This window comes from Leopardus geoffroyi, chromosome C1 (assembly GCF_018350155.1).
Source record: "Leopardus geoffroyi isolate Oge1 chromosome C1, O.geoffroyi_Oge1_pat1.0, whole genome shotgun sequence".
Taxonomy (NCBI): Eukaryota; Metazoa; Chordata; class Mammalia; order Carnivora; family Felidae; genus Leopardus; species Leopardus geoffroyi.
Genome location: NC_059328.1, coordinates 105,915,397 through 105,935,354, shown reverse-complemented (window position 1 = coordinate 105,935,354; position 19,958 = coordinate 105,915,397). Strand labels below are relative to the sequence as shown.

General features: G+C 47.8%; 3 protein-coding genes across 6 annotated transcripts; 2 read left to right on the top strand and 1 right to left on the bottom strand.

Moving 5' to 3' along the window:
* Nucleotides 1-16: 16 nt before the first annotated feature.
* On the top strand, nucleotides 17-11,585 carry VPS72 (vacuolar protein sorting 72 homolog). Of its 3 annotated transcripts, none has more exons than XM_045479181.1 (6): nucleotides 17-256; nucleotides 4,352-4,504; nucleotides 4,688-4,802; nucleotides 5,203-5,379; nucleotides 10,546-10,690; nucleotides 11,009-11,585. In XM_045479181.1, the coding sequence occupies exons 1-6, from the start codon at nucleotides 140-142 to the stop codon at nucleotides 11,394-11,396; spliced, it is 1,095 nt and encodes a 364-aa protein (XP_045335137.1). In that variant the 5' UTR covers nucleotides 17-139; the 3' UTR covers nucleotides 11,397-11,585. The 3 variants fall into 3 exon arrangements, with proteins under 3 accessions (XP_045335137.1, XP_045335140.1, XP_045335138.1); XM_045479182.1 differs by lacking the exon at nucleotides 17-256 and adding an exon at nucleotides 497-697; XM_045479184.1 differs by lacking the exon at nucleotides 10,546-10,690 and having other exon boundaries at nucleotides 59-256; nucleotides 11,009-11,152.
* Nucleotides 11,586-12,006: 421 nt separating this feature from the next.
* On the top strand, nucleotides 12,007-16,922 carry TMOD4 (tropomodulin 4). Of its 2 annotated transcripts, none has more exons than XM_045479185.1 (10): nucleotides 12,007-12,094; nucleotides 13,116-13,277; nucleotides 13,489-13,645; nucleotides 13,965-14,081; nucleotides 14,864-14,953; nucleotides 15,134-15,264; nucleotides 15,361-15,468; nucleotides 15,869-16,012; nucleotides 16,271-16,415; nucleotides 16,804-16,922. In XM_045479185.1, exons 2-10 carry the CDS (start codon nucleotides 13,155-13,157, stop codon nucleotides 16,824-16,826), a joined length of 1,038 nt encoding a protein of 345 aa, XP_045335141.1. In that variant the 5' UTR covers nucleotides 12,007-12,094; nucleotides 13,116-13,154; the 3' UTR covers nucleotides 16,827-16,922. The 2 variants fall into 2 exon arrangements, with proteins under 2 accessions (XP_045335141.1, XP_045335142.1); XM_045479186.1 differs by having other exon boundaries at nucleotides 12,016-12,122.
* A 526-nt stretch (nucleotides 16,923-17,448) lies between these two features.
* On the bottom strand, nucleotides 17,449-19,926 carry SCNM1 (sodium channel modifier 1). Its single transcript, XM_045479180.1, has 7 exons — nucleotides 19,742-19,926; nucleotides 19,433-19,503; nucleotides 19,175-19,263; nucleotides 18,980-19,077; nucleotides 18,788-18,876; nucleotides 17,751-17,945; nucleotides 17,449-17,602 (listed from the first exon to the last, which is right to left on the bottom strand). Exons 1-7 carry the CDS (start codon nucleotides 19,790-19,792, stop codon nucleotides 17,503-17,505), a joined length of 693 nt encoding a protein of 230 aa, XP_045335136.1. The 5' UTR covers nucleotides 19,793-19,926; the 3' UTR covers nucleotides 17,449-17,502.
* Nucleotides 19,927-19,958: the final 32 nt, after the last annotated feature.

Below are 19,958 nucleotides of genomic sequence, written 5' to 3'. Positions count from 1 at the left end.
CGAAGCTCTGCTACTTCTGCCTGTAGACTACTGGCTTCCGCCACCGCCTACCACCCGCAGGTAGTGGTGTTGAGCGCCGAGTTCCGCTACCCGCGCTGGGTGAGGGCCCTCTGATCGCGGCGCAGTCTCGGTAGGCGGTATGAGTTTGGCTGGGGGCCGGGCCCCCCGGAAGACCGCGGGGAACCGGCTTTCTGGCCTCCTGGAGGCAGAGGAGGAAGATGAGTTCTACCAGACGACTTATGGGGGTTTCACAGAGGCAAGAGCTGGGTCCAGGAAGAGGGAGGGGAGGAAGCTAAAGGGAGTCCTGAAGGGAGAAACCTCGGACAAAGAAGGGGGCGGGGAATGGAGTGGGGCCCTGGTAGCTGATACTCGCGACGGGGTGGGAGAGTTGGGGGTGGCGGGGGTTTAAAATGGAGTACTAGAAGGTAGAGCCCTAGATGGGGTTGGAGGGGTCGGGGATGGAAGGGTCTCCGGAGGCACCCCAGAGTATGGCAGAAACCGACAGCGTACTTTTCTAGTTACCTGTTTTCACCACACTCTTGACGTCTAACGTAACGCGAGCTTCTCGCAGCCACGCGGTATATAGTAGCGGGCCCACGGTATGGTTCTTCACCAGAGGTATAGAAAGGAATCTCTTTTCAAAAAAGAAAAAATAGAGGAGCTTAGCCTATGCTTTTTCCAGCTTTCAAGTCTCAATGTAAGTGTTTCCTTCGATAACCCTTCTTTGCTATAAAAAGTGTCCCATTTATTTCTTTCATAGTATACATTTCAAATTGTAATTAGATTTGGTTTGCCTACTTGTTTATATTTTCCTATTAGGTTGTAAACTCTGTAAGGTTAGAGATGGTCTGTTTTGTTCAACAGAATAAGTCTAGTGCCTGGGCTAGGGTCTGGATTGGATTGGCACTTGTATTGATTGAATCTGTCCATTCTTAAAATAGCCGTTGAGAAGCTGGGGCAAACCAACTACTGTGACAGGTTATAGGGAAGCAGAGAGTATTAAGAACACTTTTTCTTACCTATACCAGACCCCAATGGGGGAACCAGCTGAATTAACAGTTGAAATACTGTGTGATAAGGAGTAAAATAAGTGGTAAGGATAGGGTGCTGTGGTAACATGTGGGAGCCAGAGTCATTGGTGGGGATGGGCATCCTGGGGGACACGATGTTTAAACTTAGGATAGTATGAAAAGTAAGCTGTGGCTGTATGTACAGCAGTAGGGCTGAGAGCAGGGTAAGGAGAAAGGTTAGCCCACTGAGGGGGTGGAGCAGATGTGTAAAGGTACTGAGTCTGGGTCTGGAGCCTGCATGTCTACTCTTTCTCCAGACCTTGAAAGAGAATAAAGATTGGTAAGGCTGGAGACAGTAGGCATGGGCCAGATCATGTTGGGCCTTGTGAACCATGTTAAGGAGTTTGCTCTTCATCCAGAGGACTGAGAAGATTCATCAAAGTACATGATCAAATCTGTACTTTATATAGTTTTTAATGTTTATTTATTTTAGAGAGAGAGTGCGAGCGGGGAAGGGGCAGAAAGACAGGGAGACCCAGAATATTTTTAAATTTTTTTAATGTTTATTTATTTTTGAGAGAGAGAAAGACAGAGTGTGAGCAGGGAAGGGGCTGAGAGAGAGGTGGACACAGAATCCAAAGCAGGCTCCAGGCTCTGACCTATCAGCACAGCCCAATGCAGGCCTTGAACCCACAAACCACAAGATCATGACCTGCGTGGGAGTTGGTTGCTTAACTGACTGAGCCACCCAGGTGCCCCCAAATTTGTACTCTAGAAACGTCACTCTAATGAAGAGAATGAAGGAGGCAGTGGGAGTAGAGAAACATGGGCAATAGGTTTCAAGACACATTAAGGAAATTGAATCCACAGGACTTGATGACTGATTGGGAGTCATTACTTACACAGCTATAGTTTAAAATAGAATGTTCTCTTCCCTCCCCCAAAGGCCATTTTCCTATTCCTGTCATTTTACGAGTCGTTATTTAATATGTGCCCTTCATGCTTCCAAAAAGGATTAAAGGAGGCTTACCATATAAACAAAAAGTAGGAACAGTAAAAATAGAGACAGATCAGAAGTAATTGTACCAGGATCCTTTGCTAAAATGGTAATAGCAATTGATACTAAATTTAGCTGTGAGCTTCCTGGCAGCCAAACCCTGAATTTCTTTTTTCAGTAAGAAAGAAGCATATACATTCTTTAAAAGAGAAAAACTTATTCAATGCTAAATTTTAGGAATTTAATCCTTATATAAGATGTATAAACTAACAGGGTTTCGGCAGATGATGTAGAAATATCCTCTTATCTAGTCATGTCTATTAATGACCCTCAATAAGGGCCAAAGGAATGGTAGTAAATCCCTAACTTAATGAAAGTATTTTGATTGGACACTAAGCTAATGTGTAGTTGAACTACTATTCTCTGGTGAGATGACTTAATACCAGGTTAGAGCTGAGGGGATTAATGTGTTCCCAGGCTGTCTTTCACAAACATCAGTTGGGAGGAAATGATGGTCATCAGTGCAGGATTGAACTCTGGCTAGCTTGGAGTGTCAACTGTCTGTGCTATTTGCTTGCTTTGGCAGCATATGTACCAAGATTAGCCTGTTGGTCTACATCATTGATTGAAGAGAGAGCCACATGTTTGAGATGCCACTCCGCTCAGTTGACTCCCCTGCCCCCAAGTGTATTTTTCCCTTTACTTTTTAATGGGGCTGCCGTCCTAGACTTAACCTGCACTCTCTCAATTTCAATTCTAGGCCCCATGTTCTCTACTCCACTCAGCTAACCACCTCCAGAACTTTCTGAAACACTCCTTGTATACAGTCTTCCTATCTCCCCAAGTCTTCATTGGCTCCCCATTACTAGTACTTGTACCCAATTATTTTTCTGTTCCAACACACCTGAGGAATGAGACCTATTTCTCAGTAACTTTAGTTTACCTCAGCAATGATTATCAGTACTGGAACAAGCAAGGAGAGGGAGAGGATTGAGAATCCTTGGCCTGCAAATAAACTCATGAGTTTATTAGCCTGATAATGTAAGTCTCTCTGTAGACTGAATGCAACCTTTTCAAGTCTTAGAGCCTTATAGGGCAGTCAGGAAATGTTGGAAGAAGGCTGTGCTGGAGTCAAAGGCAGCCAGCTAGGAAGATTTCTTGCCCAAGAAAAACTTTCTGCTTTACTTAGGTCTAGATCTTTATTCTATAAATAGGCTATGCACATTCCTGCTTCTGCATCTTTGTTCTTGCTGTTCCATCTACCCATGTTACCTCTGCCCTCTTGGCTGTCTAAACGCTACCCACGTTTTATTTTATCTTATTTTATTTTACTTTATTTTATTATTTAAAAAAATTTTTTTTAATGTTTATTTATTTTTGAGACAGAGAGAGACAGAAAATGAACAGGGGAGGGTCAGAGAGAGAGGGAGACACAGAATCTGAAGCAGACTCCAGGCTCTGAGCTGTCAGCACAGAGCCCGACGCGGGGCTCGAACCCACAGACCGTGAGATCATGACCTGAGCCAAAGTCGGAGGCTCAACCGACTGAGCCACCCAGGCGTCCCTATTTTATTTTGTAAGTTTATTTATTTTGAGAAAGAGAGTGCACATGGGAGAGGGGCAGAGAGAGAAAGAGAATCCCAAGCAGGCTCTGCGCTGTCAGCGTGGAGCCCAAAGCAGGACTCGATCTTACAAACTGTGAGATCATGACCCGAGCTGAAATCAGGAGTCAGACGCTTAACTAACAGAGCCACCAAGGCGCCCCAAAACACTACCAGTATCTTAAACCATGGCTCAGGTTCTCTTTGTTCTTTAGAGTCTCAGCAAACTGTGACGTGATGACCAAATCTGGCCCGCTACCTGTTCTGTTTTAGCCCTTCACAGAAAAAGTTTGCCAACCCCTGCTCTAAAGGAATAAAGTCTAAAGTTTAGACCCTCCCAGACGACCAATCTATAGCAAGTGTGCCTTCCTTTGAGCTCCTATAACACTTTAGTACCATTTGATACCTTATATGTTGTCTTGTATTTAAACTTCCTTTTATAATGATATCCTGTCCTCTGCCTGACTGTGAGACCCCTGAAGGTAAAGACGAAACCAAATCCTTTCTGTATCCCAGCACTTAACACTGTGTGCTACGGGTAAAGGGCAGTTAATGACTGCCGAAAGAGGTGGTGCTGGAGCCAGAGGCCATTACCTAGAAGGGCTTCTTGCCTAAGGAAATTGAAGAGCTGGGTTGGGAAGGAGAGTGGGGCAGCTCTTACCAAGAAAGCAAAGAGATTCTGTACCTGGAGGGGCACTGATGACTCCAGTGACAGTGAGAACCTTCTCTCCTTATATCCTCAGGAATCTGGAGATGATGAATATCAAGGGGACCAGTCAGACACAGAGGATGAAGTGGACTCTGACTTTGACATTGATGAAGGGGATGAACCATCCAGTGATGGAGAAGCAGAAGAGCCTAGAAGGAAGCGCCGAGTAGTCACCAAAGCATATAAGGTGCAGGGGTATCCTGGTTTTCTTGGACTCCTGTAATTTCCCACAATTTCTCTTCTGCCCTTCATAAGGTCACAGGACTCCCCATGCTAGTCCTATTTCCCACAGGACTGGTTTTTTCTTAAAATCCTCATCTTTCTCCGTATTACTTCTGTTCCATGGTATCTGATTCCAATCTGTTCCCAGGAGCCTCTCAAGAGCTTGAGGCCTCGAAAGGTCAGCACTCCAGCTGGTAGCTCTCAGAAGGCCCGAGAAGAGAAAGCTCTGCTGCCATTAGAACTACAAGATGATGGCTCTGACAGTGAGTGTGGAGATGTTTGGGTCAATTGACAATTGGGTCAATTGGGTCAATCGGAACATAACGAAAAAGTATTGTATTCATGGCAAGTTAACTGAAGTTGACAACTGTACTATGGTTACATAAGGGAAGCCCTTATTCTTAGGAAATACACAGTGAAGTATTTAGGGTCGAGAACTAAGATGTGTGCAACTTAATCATTCAGGAAAACACACGCGATGCAAATGGGGCAAAAGGTTAACAGGAAGTGATCTGGGTAAAGGATACATAGGTACTTTCTGTGGACTCTTCTTACAACTTTTTTGTAAGTTTGAAATGATTTCCAAATAAGAAGTTTTAAAATTAAAAATAAAGGAGGTGGACATGAATTCAAAGATTTCTTCCTCTCTGACTTCTTCCCCAGGTCGGAAGTCCATGCGTCAGTCTACAGCTGAGCATACAAGACAGACATTTCTTCGGGTACAGGAGAGGCAGGGACAGTCACGGAGGCGAAAGGGGCCCCATTGTGAGCGGCCACTGACCCAGGAGGAGCTGCTAAGAGAGGCCAAGATCACAGAGGAGCTCAACTTACGTTCACTAGGTCAGTCTGGTTTTGAGACTAGTGGGCAGAGGGAGGGAGAACCTTAGAAAAACGGAGACTGAAGGGCCTGAAGAGCTAGGGAGTTGAAGATCCAGAAGAAGGGAATCAGAGGAAGGAAATGGGGAGAGTGAGGGATTAGGAGCAAGGAGTGAGGCAGTTAGCTGGGCTCTAAAGAACAAGTTATATTGAAGAAAAAGTGTGTTTGTATAAAATAAGAATCGAATAGAACTGAGTTCAAATCCTAGTTCTGCCGTTCAGTTGCTATAAGACTGCTGACAGATTGCTTAACCTACTTGCATCTTGCTGTCCTGGTTCACAAGGTGGGGTGATAATGCCTCCTTTAATGATAATCATGAAAATTAGAAATTCACCAGAATTAGTCCATGAGATGAGCTAAAGTCAAAATTCTTTAAAATCCCTTCAGTTTATATGCCGAGTACACTGTCACATAAAGTAATATATTGTACAAAACATATATTTCTTTATAGGGCGTTGAGAGTTGCAAATCATGAGAGGTACACGAAGGAATGGCAGGTTATACGCCTCCTGTCACATGCTCCATCTGGGGCATACTTCCATTGAGTGAAATAACACATACAATCACCTATATAGTATGTGCTTTGTTCTCTCTGTCTTTCTCCCCCAACCCCCATCAAATCTTTCTCTCTCTGAATCTTTTATTTTTGGTCAAACACATATGGTTAAACATGGATAGCCCAAATGTGGAGTTGAGTATTGTTTACGCAGAATATCTGGGACCCATCCCATTCTACTTTTATATTTCTCAAATGTAGATAACTCCAAAAGAACACAATGATTGAGAAAAGATTTACTTCAGTTCCAACATCTTCAGGGTGTGTTTTCCTGTTTTGTTATAGTGACTTTAACATTGAATATTTAATCTTTGATGGTAATTCAGTACTTTCAAACAGTAGCTATCCCTCAAAACAGAAATGACTGAGAACCATCACAAACAGTGAGGTGACCTTGATATCACTGTAATTACAGTCCTCATCCTTTGACCACATTGGTTGGTTTGGGCCACTGTAAGGAGGGTAACACCCGGGCTTCTTGTACCGGTAGCTGACATCGGAGACCCTGCAGAAGCAGGTTCTGCAGGGGGGACAAGAAGTTCATTTTTGAACATGTTGAATTCGAGGAGTTTTTGAGTGGTCCGTGCAGTGCTGAGAGTTCAATGTACACGTCTGGGCTTGGACAAGAGATCTAGGCTGGAAACAGAAATTTGGAAGTCTGTAGAGTATGGATAGCATTGATGAGATTGGAGTGGGTCAGATCACCCAGGGAGAAAGCATGGGGAAGAGAAGACAGAGGCCGAAGAGAACCCTGCAGATGTACAAGAGGAGCTTAGCAGTGGCCAGGATTTGGAGAACTTCAGGAGAATTTATCTTAAGAATGCCAAGGAGGGGCACTTGGGTGGTTAGTCAGTTAAGTGTCTGCCTCTTGGTTTCGGCTCGTGTCATGATCTCACAGTTCATGGGTTTGAGCCCCACACTGTCAGCGCAGAGCCTGCTTGGGATTCTTTCCTTCCCTCTCTCTCTGCCCTTCCCTCCCCCCCAATAAATAAATATTAAAAAAAGAAAAAGAACACCAAGGAAAGAAAATGTTTGAGAGAGAGTCTCTGCTGAATGCTGCAGAAATGCTACTCAAGAGGAGAACTGTGAAGTGTCCATTTGTTTTGATGACAAGGAGGTCAGATGAACTTAGGGAACATGTTTTGAAGACTACACCATTTTGAAGCCGGCTGGGGAGCCACACTTATAAAGCTTTGCTGTGAAGGGTGGTTTAAGGAGTAAAACCTATAGGATCTGGGGTCAATGTACAGTTTTCCTTATTTGTTTTATCTAAGATTAGAGGAACTCTTGTCTTTGGTGAGAAGCAACTGAAAGTTTAATGACAGAGAAGAAAGAAAGGGTAGTTAATAGGGTGGGTTTTTGGAGAAGTGAGATGTGGGGGGAGTGGGGTAGCTAGAGTACAGGTGGAAGAATTGGCCTAAATTATGGAGGAGGAAGGAAGGATGGCTTGTAGTTGGAGGTTTATAAACCCATAGCAGGACATTGGAGTGGTTCTCATCTGATGTCTTTTAGGCACTATCACCTGTCAGGTGTTGGGCATAGAGTTGGAAGCTTGAGGATAGTGAAATGTGCTTGAAGTAGTTCAGGGGCGCCTGGGTGGCTCAGTCGGTTGAGCGTCTGATTCTCGATTTAAGCTCAGATCATGATCCCAGGGTTGTGAGATCGTGCCCCATGTCGAGCTCTGTGCTGAGCATGGAACCTGCTTAAATTCTCTCTCTCCCTCGCCTCTTCTCCACTGCACGCACATCTTCTCTCTCCCTAAAAAAAAGTAATAAGAAGAAGAAAGAAAAGAAATAGTTGAGATAGAACTATCTGCTGGCATTGGGGGAGTCTGTTGAATTTGGGGAACATGCATTCATGGTGGTTCCAGTCTAGCCTGTTGTGTAGTATTTTTCCAGGAGCACTCAGCAATCCAGGTCTGGACCAGGGAGTGTAGATTGATGAGAGTGACTGAAATGATAGGTTGAGGAACCTAACCTTGATTTAAAAAGGAAACTGGAGGGGCGCCTGGGTGGCGCAGTCGGTTAAGCGTCCGACTTCAGCCAGGTCACGATCTCGCGGTCCGTGAGTTCGAGCCCCGCGTCGGGCTCTGGGCTGATGGCTCAGAGCCTGGAGCCTGTTTCCGATTCTGTGTCTCCCTCTCTCTCTGCCCCTCCCCCGTTCATGCTCTGTCTCTCTCTGTCCCAAAAATAAATAAACGTTGAAAAAAAAAAAAAAAATTAAAAAAAAAAAAAAATAAAAAGGAAACTGGAAGAAAAAAAAGAACAATGAAGACTGGAGGGGGCTGCCAGATAGAATGAGGAGAGATCCATGTATGGGAGGTATCAAAGGACAGAGGATATCTAGAATTGTGGAGCAAAACACCCAAAGCATAGGATGTTGCGGCCAGAGCCTGGGATGTGTGATTTTTAGTATTTCAGAGCTGGGGCAGTTCCTGGCTGTAGCCGTAGTGGAATGGAGCAACAAATGTGTCACGGACAGGAAGATGAGATCTGTAAACTGTGGGGATGGGATGTTGAAGGGGCTACCCATGTGCATGCACTTTGAGGTCACCAGGGTGATGAAGGATGATAGGAGTTGAGTGGAGAGGAACAGTGGAAAGCATTGCTAAAGTCTTCAGAGAGTGAGGGAGTTAGCATGACAGGAAAGAAACATGATCTAGCCTGGTGGCATAAGTCTCCAGAGAGAAGTGGGTTTGCGCATGGGGAGAAAAGCAGTGGTCTAAAGTTGCAGTGTGGGCTCAACAGGACCCAGGCACACCCTGCATGGGAGGTGGCAGGACGAGAGACCTCCACCAGAGGGCTGCAGGGAGAGCAGTGGCCTTGGGATGACAGGCTTCCAGGAAGACAAATTGTGGAAGGAATTCACAGTGAGAAACTTGAGGACATAGATGAGTTGGCTGGTTATAGAGCAGGAATTCCAGAAGGTACAGGGAAGTGTTTGAAAGGGGAAGTGTTGGAAGGTTGGCAGAAGGGAAAGAAAGCAACATTACCAACCAGAATTCCAAGTACAAGAGAGGCTAAATCATTGGTGGGGTTTCCAGAGCACACTTTTCTGGTCAGACTTTATCTAGAAGATTGGATGCGCACTTAAGAAACAGAAATTTGGAGTTCATTCAGAGGAAAGGGATCAGGAATATTTTGACCTACTGAACATTAACAAATACTTGCTGAGTGCCTGTATTGGGTGGCACACCGCGTGGCCCTGATAATATGTAGGTAACATGAGTCACAGTCACTGCCCTTCAGGAGGAGACCTGTGTACCAGCAATGAACTACCATAGAGCAGTGTCACTGTCCAGACAGGGGACTGTGGCGAATAAGAGGAGCGCTCAGAAGGAGGATTGGTTCTTCTGCCCAGCTCGTTGTTGCCATGTGGCAACGCAGATGCCAGGTTGCCCGATTTCCTTGTTAATTTTTTTTTTATGTTTATTTTTGAGAGAGAGAAACAGAATGTGAGTGGGGGAGGGGCAGAGAGAGAGGGAGACACAGAATCCGAACAGGCTCCAGGCTCTAAGCTATCAGCTCAAAGCCCGATGCAGGGCTCGAACTCACAAAATGTGAGATCGTGACCTGAGCTGAAGTTGGACGCTTAACCTACTAAGCCACCCAGGCGCCCCTCCTTGTTATTTTTTTAAGAAGGATCAGAGGGGCACCTGGGCTGCTCAATCAGTTGATTGTCCGACTCTTGATTTCAGCTCAGGTCATGATCCCAGGGTTGTGGATCGAGCCGTGCGTCTGGCTCTGTGCTGAGCATGGAGCCTGCTTAAGATTCTCTCCCCTTCCCTTTGCCCTTTCTCCCCGTTTGCACATGTGCTCACTCTCTCAAAAAAAAAAGAAGGGCCAGAAATCTCTGTATTTAAATGTAATTTCCTCATTTTCAAACATCAGTAACTATTTTAAATTTTCTTTAAAATACAATACAGATCAAACAAAACACTTAGAGGAGCTGCCAGCATGCACCCTCTGCCATAGACTGTGAAAAGTACAGTAATGGAAGTGTCCTAGGCACAGGGGCTAGCAAAAAGAGAGTGTGTCTCAAAACCATGTTTTATGAGAAATGGTTCAAGGAATGGGTGTTGTGATCGGCCTGGAGGGAGAGACCTGGATACTAATTTCAACTATGTAAAGGACTGTCATGGGGAAGACAGGTTGGACCTGTGTCCTTTACAGCTTGAAAAGGTGAAACAGTGTCATCAGGCAACATAATTTCAGCTGGAAATAGGAGAGAACTCTGTAATGACCAGAGATGCCTGAAGACGCAGCGTGCTGCCATGGCTGGGAGTGAGCGGACAGGGCAGCTTGGGCAAACAGGCTCCTCATCCAAGGGTTCCTTCCAGCTCCAGAGTCCTGCTGTCTGAGTGCGTGAGGAGCTGAGTGGACGGGAGAGGTGGGCAGAGAGGATGTTGGGGGTTGGGGGGTGGTCAAGCAAAGAATGTCGGAACTAGGAGGTGCTAGGGGGGCCTCAGAGGATTGGTGTGAGTGGCTTGGGCAGGCAGGGACTAGACAGGACAGACATGAGTGTGGGCATGGGGGAACTCACCGCCCCCTCATTCCTCCCTTTGACCCTGAAGAGACCTATGAGCGGCTTGAGGCTGACAAAAAGAAGCAGGTGCACAAGAAGCGGAAGTGCCCTGGGCCCATAATCACCTATCATTCGGTGACGGTGCCGCTCGTTGGGGAGCCAGGCCCTAAAGAAGAGAATGTGGATGTGGAAGGGTGAGTGCGTCACAGGGGAGAAGGGAAGAGAGCCTTTTCCCTGCCATCCTCAGTTCTCCTCACACAGCTCTCCAACACACAGATGTCCTTCAGGGTCCTCTTCCCTCAGCTGTGTTTCTTTCTGTTTTTAGTCTCTCTCCCCTCTCTCAGCAGTTTTCCCACCCAGCACAGCTTGCTTCTCCCCATCTGTCACTTAATAGATTCTCTCCGATTGTTGCCGTCATTCTGCCTCCTTCCTCTCTTTCCTCACCTGTCTTATCTCTTTGTCTGTTGTTTTCTCTCCTCAGACTTTTTGTGTTTCTCTGTCTCTCCCCTCAGACTGGATCCTGCTCCCACAGCTTCTGCACTGACTCCCCGTGCCGGCACTGGACCCATCGTCCCTCCTGCTCGCTGCTCCCGTACCTTCATCACTTTCAGTGATGATGCGACATTCGAGGAATGGTTTCCCCAAGGGCGGCCCCCAAAGGTCCCTGTTCGGGAGGTCTGCCCTGTGACCCATCGCCCAGCTCTGTACCGGGATCCTGTCACAGACATCCCCTACGCCACTGCTCGAGCCTTCAAGATCATCCGTGAGGCCTATAAGAAGTACATCACTGCCCATGGACTGCCGCCCACGGCCTCAGCACTGGGCCCTGGCCCGCCACCTCCCGAGCCCCTCCCTGGCTCTGGGCCTCGAGCCTTGCGCCAGAAAATTGTCATCAAATAAGGAGAGGAGTAGTCCTTAGAAACCTCTTTCCTGCCCTGACTTGGGGCTCTTAATGTTCCCCCTCCTCTCCCTGCTTCTCCTCTTGGTCATCTCTGACCTTTGCCTGGCCCTTTTCCATCTTTTCTTTCCCCCCAGTTCCTATTGGTTTTATTTGTGTTTTTTAATCTAATAAAAGAGAAAGATCCCCTTTGTCTGGTGTCTCATTGAGTTGGGAGCAAGAAGTCTTTGTGAATGTCTGAGTATATATGGGTCTTTATTTTGTTTAATAGCATTTATTATGAGCTGCCCTTTTTAAATTGTAAGTATTCACTCCTCCAGCTGGATTATAAACACCTTTAAATTAGACCTCCAAACAAAATTCCTGTACTCCCCTTTATATCACCTTATATTCACTGCTTTGAATATAGCAAGACACCAAATAAGTAGGAATGACATGATTCCCCTAGTTTCTAGGACTCTGGCTTACATGCAGGAAGGGAAGGAAGTGCCATGGCTGTGAGTGGCCACTAGAGGCTCTCAGGGCTGGGCAGGGTATGGGGGCTGTGTATATGTGATCTCCCACCACCCCCCACCTGGCCAGAGCTAAAATAATAAAATGCTGAGCTCACTGTTCCCCCACCCTCTCCCCGGCACTGGGCTCTTCCTGCCGCAGGGACAGTGCTCCAGTAGCACTGACAGACCAACCGACAGAAGGGGAGGTGAGAAGGGAGGTGGCCACCAGGACTGGTAGGTGGGAAGGCAGGGGGCTTATGGACCAGAGCCTGGTGGGAGGTGGGAGGAGAGGAGCGGCTCCTTTCGGGAATGATGTGGAGTGTCTCCGTCCCTCAGCGTATGTTTCTGCCACTGTCTGTCCTATCCCTTAACCATAGTGTACATTGTCCATGCAAGTATCTCACACACTTTCTGGATCTTTCATATTCAGTATGGTGTGTATGTGTAGCTTGTGTGTATTTTCTGTATTGTAAGAAATTGTGCAAGTTTAATCTTCCCACTGTTTTTAGAGAAACTTTATCGCATTTAGAAGGTATTTCCCACCCATTGGTCCGGTGTCACCTTCCCGTCCAAAGTCAGGGACAAATTATGGGGACTCAGCCCCTTCTCCTGAGACCATACCACCCTTCCCCCAACCTGGCACTCCCCCCAGCTCCTCTGAGCCCTTGCTTTCCCTTAGGATTTAGAGTTTTAGCAAACATAAAAAGTGAAATCTTGATTCCCCCACAATAAAAGAGGAAATGAGGGTAGGGTAAGAGAACTGTCTCTCTTCCCCCTTGCTTTCTTCGAGTTTAGGAAAAAAGACTGGATCGTGGGGAAGAGAAGAGGAATTTCCCTGAAACTCTTTGTATGCCCCCCTTCCTTTCAATAGGAACTGGGCCTGGGGCCAGCTGTGTTGGCAGGGCCCTTGGCAGCTGTGCTTGGGCAAGAGGCACGGACAGACGAGGTTATAAGGGAGGGTGTTGCCAGGATTTCTCTGTCACACAATGGGCAGACAAATCACGCTTGGATGCCTGGGATCCCCATCCAGGGTGGCTGAAGCTGAGGAAGCAGGAAGAAGGAAGCTCTGGTTCTAACTAAACAACATAAGTCCCCACCTTCCCCTGCCCAGCTAGATTTCTAGCCTCCAAGGCATCCAGTTCATCATTCTGCCCCCTGGCTCATCTGTGTCCTGCTGTGTCCATGTGTATCTTTCCATTCTCCAATCACTTTCCCCATTCCCCCCAGGCTCCGTGAGCACCAGAGTGGGGAGGGGGTGGGGCCATCATGTCATCGTATCAGAAGGAACTGGAGAAATACAGAGACATAGATGAAGATGAGATCCTAAAGACCTTGAGCCCCGAGGAGCTGGAGCAGCTGGACTGCGAGCTACAGGAGATGGACCCCGAGGTAGGGGCTCTGGCACAAGGAACCAATGAGGAAACGGGAAGCCTCCGAGCATTGGGGAAGGGGTGGTGGGCCCCGGGTGGCTGAGATCAGGGCTGCCTATAGGGCTTGGAATCCCAAGAGGGCCAGGGAAAAGGTGTGTGCAGATGTTTAGGGAGCCCTGGAGGTACCCCAGATCAGAGGTCTGACTTCCTCCCCAAAACTCATCCCGAAGAACATGCTCCTGCCCGCTGGACTAAGACAACGTGACCAGACAAAGAAGAGCCCAACGGGGCCACTGGACCGGGATGCCCTTTTGCAGTATCTGGAACAGCAGGCACTAGAGGTCAAAGAACGTGATGACTTGGTGCCCTTCACAGGCGAGAAGAAGGGTATGGAGACACTAACAACCATGCCTACCAAAACCCAATGGTCATCTCTCAAGTGCACCCCCTCCAGCTTCCCTCTGACCTTCCAGCTTCTGGCTGCCCAGGGACCTGGCCACCCTGAAACACACATGCCTCTTTCACTCTCCAGCTTTTAGGAGAGATTAGGGGACCCAGGAGTCCTGAGCTGGTAGAGGACTTGGGCCTTACGGTGGCCCCTAGTGACCCAAGACCCCACCTCCTGGAGAAGGAAAGGAAGGAAGCTAGAGACAAGAATCGTAGGAGGAATGACCTCCACCTGAGCCACCCTTCATCTTCCCATCAGGGAAACCCTACATTCAGCCCAAGAGGGAAATTCCTGCACAGGAGCAGATCACTCTGGAGCCTGAACTGGAAGAGGCATTGGCCCATGCCACAGACGCTGAAATGTGTGATATTGCAGGTGGGCGGCAGTGGAAGGTTAGGGAGGGTGGGGAGATCCAGGGCAGGGCGGTTCTAGCCAGGCCATGGGACTAGTGAGGAAGGCCTTGAACAGGACATGAATGTTAGAGAAAGCCTCAGGTCATGGTTTTAAGTTTTTGCTTATGTATTCACTCATTCATTTTTTAATCTAATACATTCACATCTCAGAGACAAGTTTATAGGGATTATAAAGCAGATAAAAGTAGAACTATTCTGGCTGGAAATAGGAGGAAGTCTAACAGACTCCCTCACTCTTTTCTCTTTTTTTTTTGAATGTGAAACACTGTTGTTTTTCCCTCCCTTACCCTCTAGGGGCTCCTTAGGGACCTTCCCTTAGCCCTGTCTCAAACTTGTTTGTTTGTTTTTTTTAAAGTTTATTTATTTATTTTGAGGTGGGGAGGGACAGAGAAAGAAGGAGAGAGAGAATCCCAAACAGGCTCTGTGCTGTCAGCGCAGAGCCCGATTCGGGGCTCAATCTCATGAACCGTGAAATCATGACCTGAGCTGAAATCTAGAGTTGGACACTTAACCGATGGAGCCACCCAGGCGCCCCCCCTCTCCCCCCTCAAAGTTTTAAAAACTACCACCTTAAGCAGTTCATAGAAGGAAACCCTGGGACCTAGGAAGAGTGGGAACCTCTTTGGAAGAGGGGGGAGAAGTTAGGCTTTAAAAAACTGCAACAGATTCAGAATGAGAAGGGAGGGGATTTGGAACAAACTCCTTCTTCTCATTCCCTGTTCCCCCTCTACGTACTCTCTCCAGCAATTCTGGGCATGTACACACTGATGAGCAACAAGCAATACTATGACGCCATCTGCAGCGGAGAAATCTGCAACACCGAAGGCATTAGCAGTGAGTGTTTGGAAGCATGGCATCCAGGGCTTTGGGAAGGCAGTCCCAAGGTCTGATTAAAGGTAGCAAAGGGTGAAACAGGGATCATGGAGAGGACATGGTACAGAAGTAATGGGAGAACCAATGGGGAGGAGGTTGTGGGGGACATGTCGTGGTTTCCTTCTGGCCCTTGCCCACCAGGTGTGGTGCAGCCTGACAAGTACAAGCCGGTGCCGGATGAGCCCCCAAATCCCACAAACATCGAGGAGATACTAAAGAGCGTTCGAAACAATGACAAGGAGCTGGAGGAGGTGAACCTCAATAACATACAGGTATCTGACCCCTATGTTCCAAATAATAAATGGGATTAACTACGTGAGTCCCAGATATGTGGGTCCCTTAGCCCACCACCTCTTCTCCTCTGACAGGACATCCCGATACCCATGCTAACTGAGTTGTGTGAGGCCATGAAGACAAATACCTATGTCCGGAGCCTCAGTCTGGTGGCCACAAGGAGTGGTGACCCCATCGCCAATGTAAGGCAACTTGAAATCCCAGCCCCCTCCCCATACATGCACCCCTGCCAGGGCTGTCATAAGGGGTTGGGGTTGTGCTGGGGATGCTATTCCCATCACGTAATCTTAGGATGGCCTGATGAAGACTCCTACCCTCAGTCCCACGGCTCTTAGCTCGGAAATCCTCAGATCACCTTCTCAGAGAGCCACAGCCTGCTCTACCACCCTGCCAACTCCACCACACACTTAACCTCCCTGCTTCCCCTACGACCTGTGCTCCCTTCCATCTCCCTCTCACCCCACCTACAGCTCCTCAAGGACTCTTCTCAAAGAGCTGTGTTTCCCTCTTGCTCCTGTTCTTTCTCTCCTCAGTCATCTGTGAAACTGTCCCCTAATCCTAACCCAAGTCCCTACTACCCAGGCGGTGGCTGACATGTTGCGTGAGAATCGTAGCCTCCAGAGCCTGAACATTGAATCCAACTTCATTAGCAGCACAGGGCTCATGGCTGTGCTGAAGGCAGTTCGGGAAAATGCCACACTCACTGAGCTCCGTGTAGACAACCAGGTGAGCTTTCCCTCCCCTGGTCCCCTGATCATTCAACTAATATTCACCGAGTCTCCTCCCTGAGGCTGCCACTGGGTCAGGATCTCACCTAATCTTGTCTGAAACCTCTTCGTTGTCTCTATGAGGGGAGCCAAGGTCAGCACCTCTTATCACCCCTTCTGATGAAACAAGTTTTTCAACCTCCCAAAGGGTTGGTGGTATGGCGCGGTGAACAACACAGAGAAGGGGGCTGACAGGGTTCACCTCTCCGTCCCCCAGCGCCAGTGGCCTGGCGATGCAGTGGAGATGGAGATGGCCACCGTGCTCGAGCAGTGTCCCTCCATTGTCCGCTTTGGCTACCACTTCACACAGCAGGGGCCACGTGCTCGGGCAGCCCAGGCCATGACCCGGAACAATGAACTACGTGAGTAAATGCAGACATGCTGTATGGGGGCAAGTAGATCCTTCTGAAGCCTGACTTAGGGACTAATAGCCTGGGGTACAGCCAAAGCAATATTCACACATGAAGTTTAAATCCCCTAAGTGACTAAAAAGTATAGAAGAGTCTCCCTGCCCCCAAACGTATACCCGTAGAAAGGCAGGAAAGGAGCTAGACATACCCGTTTGGGAGCATGGTACTTTTACTTGCCATGTCATGTCTTATTTCATTTTGTTAATGTGGGGTGGGCGTGCTTGCTGGCCAAAGACACTACCTCTTTATGAGTCTGGCCTCAAGGACCTGGAAAGAAGAGCACCTCTGCAGGAAGTAAGAGATGGGAAGAAAGACTTGTGTTTACTGTTTCCTGTTACAGGTCGCCAGCAAAAAAAGAGATAACACTTCCTTTCCCTTTACCAACCAGAGCTGGAAGCCCTGAATGCTTAAATCCTCATCTCTCCCCCTTCCTGTAAATAAAGGCCCTTCTGTCCACTCTGCCTGCCTCCTTCCTTGGGCTCTGGGGTGGGAATCTTGGCACTAACACCCAAGGGTTACTGCCAGTTCATCAGGGGATTATTTATACTCTGGGGATCAGCAGACAGAGAGGTTCAAGTTACTAGGAGGAGGTGGGGGAGCTCCCTCCCTTGGTGTTCCCCACACCGCTGTCTTTTCATTTAGTCCTTTCTGCTCTCACAGAGTACCTACCCCAACCCTCTTTCCAGACATGGCCAGGTCCCCCGGTGTCTACCCACAACCCTCGTGTGATTTGAAGGAGGAAAGGACTTTGAGTGGCGGTGGGGAAGAAGGCAGACAACATGAAGGACACAGACCTCCTTCTGACAGACTTATTAATAGGGCATTGGGCTACGTGCAGCTGACGCTTGGCATGACATTGGTAGAAGGTGGGGGAGGGGTTAGAAGTATGGGGAGTCATGTACATTGCAGGGAAGAATTGGCCAGGTTGAGAATGCAGGTTTGAAATCCTGAAATGGAACAAGGAAGGAGACTCGAGGAAAATTCGGCTTCCAGAGCCCACTGAAATTTACTTCTGAACTGAGTGGGGGAATGGAATGTGTCAGTCCAAAGGGAGATCAGGGGGTTCCTCTTCATCAGAGTCAAACTCAACATTCTCATCTTTTACCCATCGACCTTGTCCATCTGGGATCCATCCAGAGCTGGAAATAACAAAGAGAATAGGTCAGGAAAAGAGATTTAAGAAGTTAGTAGGGAATAAGGAAAAAAACAACAACAACAATTGAGAAGGATTGAAAAAAGGAGAGTCAGAGAGAAAAGAGAAAACTTAAGGTGATTCTGTATCCTCACCTTCGAAGGGTGAGGTAATGATCCAGGGCACGTCTTCTAGTGGGGCTCATGGGTGCAGAGGATGAGACAGTTGCTGACTCCTTGGCCTGTGGGCCAGCTCCAGGCACGGGTTCCCTACTGATCTTCCCACTCTTGGCTTCAACCTCTGGGGGTGGCAAAGGGAAATGGGAGACAGAGGGACGAGGGGTTTCTGGTCTGGGTAGAGAAGAATCAACGTCTATAAAAGTGGTAAAGGATAAGGGCCAATTCTCTTATGAATCCCAACCCCTTACAGCAGTGCTTCCTAAATTGTTTCCCTCAAGGGACACCTGGCTGGCTCAGCCAGTACAGCATGCAACTCTTGATCTCAGGGTTGTGGGTTCAAGCCCCACATTGGGTGTAAAGATCACTTACTTAAAAATAAAAATCTTAAATATAAATTTGTGTATCATATATATATATGTATATACATATACCATATGGTATATATACATATACATATACATATACATATGTTGTGTTCCTTAAGATGTTTTAGTAAGTGTTCTGCATGAAAAAGAATTTTGGGGGACACCTGGGTAGCTCAGTCAGTTAAGCCTCCGACTTCAGCTCAGGTCATGATCTTGTGGTTCGTGAGTTCGAGCCCTGTGTCAGGCTCTGTGCTGACAGCTCAGAGCCTGGAGACTGCTTTGGATTCTGTGTCTCCCTCTCTCTCTGCCCCTCCCCTGCTAACACTCTGTCTCTCTCTCACAAATGAATAAACAATAAAAAAATGTTTTTTGGAATCAAACTGAGTTCTTTAAAGGCTAGGTTAAATTTTTTGAAGTTTTTTAATTTTAAGACTTTGTAGAGCCCTTAATATATACTAGTATTACTATCCAAATTAGGATTACAAAGTGCCATTTTTCCAAACCTAAAAAAAATTCTCTTTTTCCTGAAATACCAGTTAACATCTCTGGACTACTAGTATTCCTGAGAATACAATTTGGAATACAATCATTTTTGAGCCATCTACCTCCTCTGCCCTTTCCAACCTCTGGCTTTCCTACCCCACAGACCTGTACTTCCGGCGGCAGCAGCTGTTATAGTGAGGAGCTCTGTGCAGAGCACTTTGGGTGGTAAGTCGGGTCTGAGTTAACAGAGGAGCCTGGTATAGAGAGGGGAGACAGAGTCAGAGTCTTCAGAGCCAGAAAGAAGTCAAAACCCTTCAAGCAGACCCACTGGGAACACACTCTCCCCACCCTGATTACCTCAGCTTTGGTCTCTGACCTCCTCAATTCATTCTGCTGTCTTGGATTCTGCTCTGTTCCCTTCCCTGGCTGCTTCCTGCCATAGAAAAGCTGCAGGCCTGAGGAGACGGGAAAGAATTAAAAACAGAGAAGCAACAGTGATCTGCAGAGATCTGGAGGATTTCTTCTCTAACCCCTGTCTTCCCTCAAACTTACTGGACAGATGTTTCTTGCCTGCACGGTGGGCAGTCAGCATGGCCAGGGTGTCCAGGACAGGTCGGTGGGGACAGATGGCACAAGCAAAGCTGGACAGGAGGAGAGAAGATATTTGCTCCCGGAGGGGAGAGGGGTCTCGGTTGTAAGTCCCACCTTGATCTAGCAATTAATCCTAGATACTCCAGCTCTCCCCCCTGATAAAATTTTATTGAGCCTCTAACTGCAGAACCCTCAGGCTTGATCACTCCTCGTCCTCACCGTCCATCCCGTAGCATCAGCGCCTCATCCTCTGGGATGTAACTGGCCAGCAGATCTCCGACTCTTCGTTTCTACAGGGGGATCAGAGAGTTAGGAGAAAGGATCGGACGGGAAACGACAAGGACGAGGATTGAAAGGGAGTAAGGCCCATGAGAACAGAGATCACAGGGAGAAAAGGGGGTCACTACCCAGCTCTAGTCTCTCCCTCGCGCCGCGCCCCACCCCCCACCCCGACTTGTTGCCAGAGCAGCAAAACAGCTCTTTCCCAGGACAGTGAAGCTGCTCCCGGCGCTCTCCTCTAGCGCTTACTTTCAGCACATTGAGTTGACTCCAATCATCACCTTCCCTCTTGAAAGACATCACGACGGAGGCCCAGAAACGAGCAATTCTCCTGGGTTGCTTCGCCTCTCCTTTCAGGCCACCGTAGCAAGATTGGGGCGTCTCCTTTCCTTCGGGTTCTTTTCCGGTTGGCCTCCTTACTTCCCTGGAAGCGCTTCCCAGCATGCACAGCGCTACCGCAAGCCGG

What these genes read in the sequence shown, in the direction of transcription:
- SCNM1 (XM_045479180.1), bottom strand. Translation starts at nt 19,792, where the DNA reads ATGTCTTTCAAGAGGGAAGGTGATGATTGGAGTCAACTCAATGTGCTG. An exon ending in CTGATGCTACGGGATGGACG is followed by an intron (nt 19,264 to 19,432) that starts GTGAGGACGAGG and finishes CCTCCTGTCCAG; the next exon opens with CTTTGCTTGTGCCATCTGTC. An exon ending in AGGCAAGAAACATCTGTCCA is followed by an intron (nt 19,078 to 19,174) that starts GTAAGTTTGAGG and finishes CCGTCTCCTCAG; the next exon opens with GCCTGCAGCTTTTCTATGGC.
- VPS72 (XM_045479181.1), top strand. Translation starts at nt 140, where the DNA reads ATGAGTTTGGCTGGGGGCCGGGCCCCCCGGAAGACCGCGGGGAACCGG. An exon ending in CTTATGGGGGTTTCACAGAG is followed by an intron (nt 257 to 4,351) that starts GCAAGAGCTGGG and finishes TTATATCCTCAG; the next exon opens with GAATCTGGAGATGATGAATA. An exon ending in GAGAATGTGGATGTGGAAGG is followed by an intron (nt 10,691 to 11,008) that starts GTGAGTGCGTCA and finishes CTCTCCCCTCAG; the next exon opens with ACTGGATCCTGCTCCCACAG.
- TMOD4 (XM_045479185.1), top strand. Translation starts at nt 13,155, where the DNA reads ATGTCATCGTATCAGAAGGAACTGGAGAAATACAGAGACATAGATGAA. An exon ending in TACAGGAGATGGACCCCGAG is followed by an intron (nt 13,278 to 13,488) that starts GTAGGGGCTCTG and finishes CTCATCCCGAAG; the next exon opens with AACATGCTCCTGCCCGCTGG. An exon ending in AGCTCCGTGTAGACAACCAG is followed by an intron (nt 16,013 to 16,270) that starts GTGAGCTTTCCC and finishes TCCGTCCCCCAG; the next exon opens with CGCCAGTGGCCTGGCGATGC.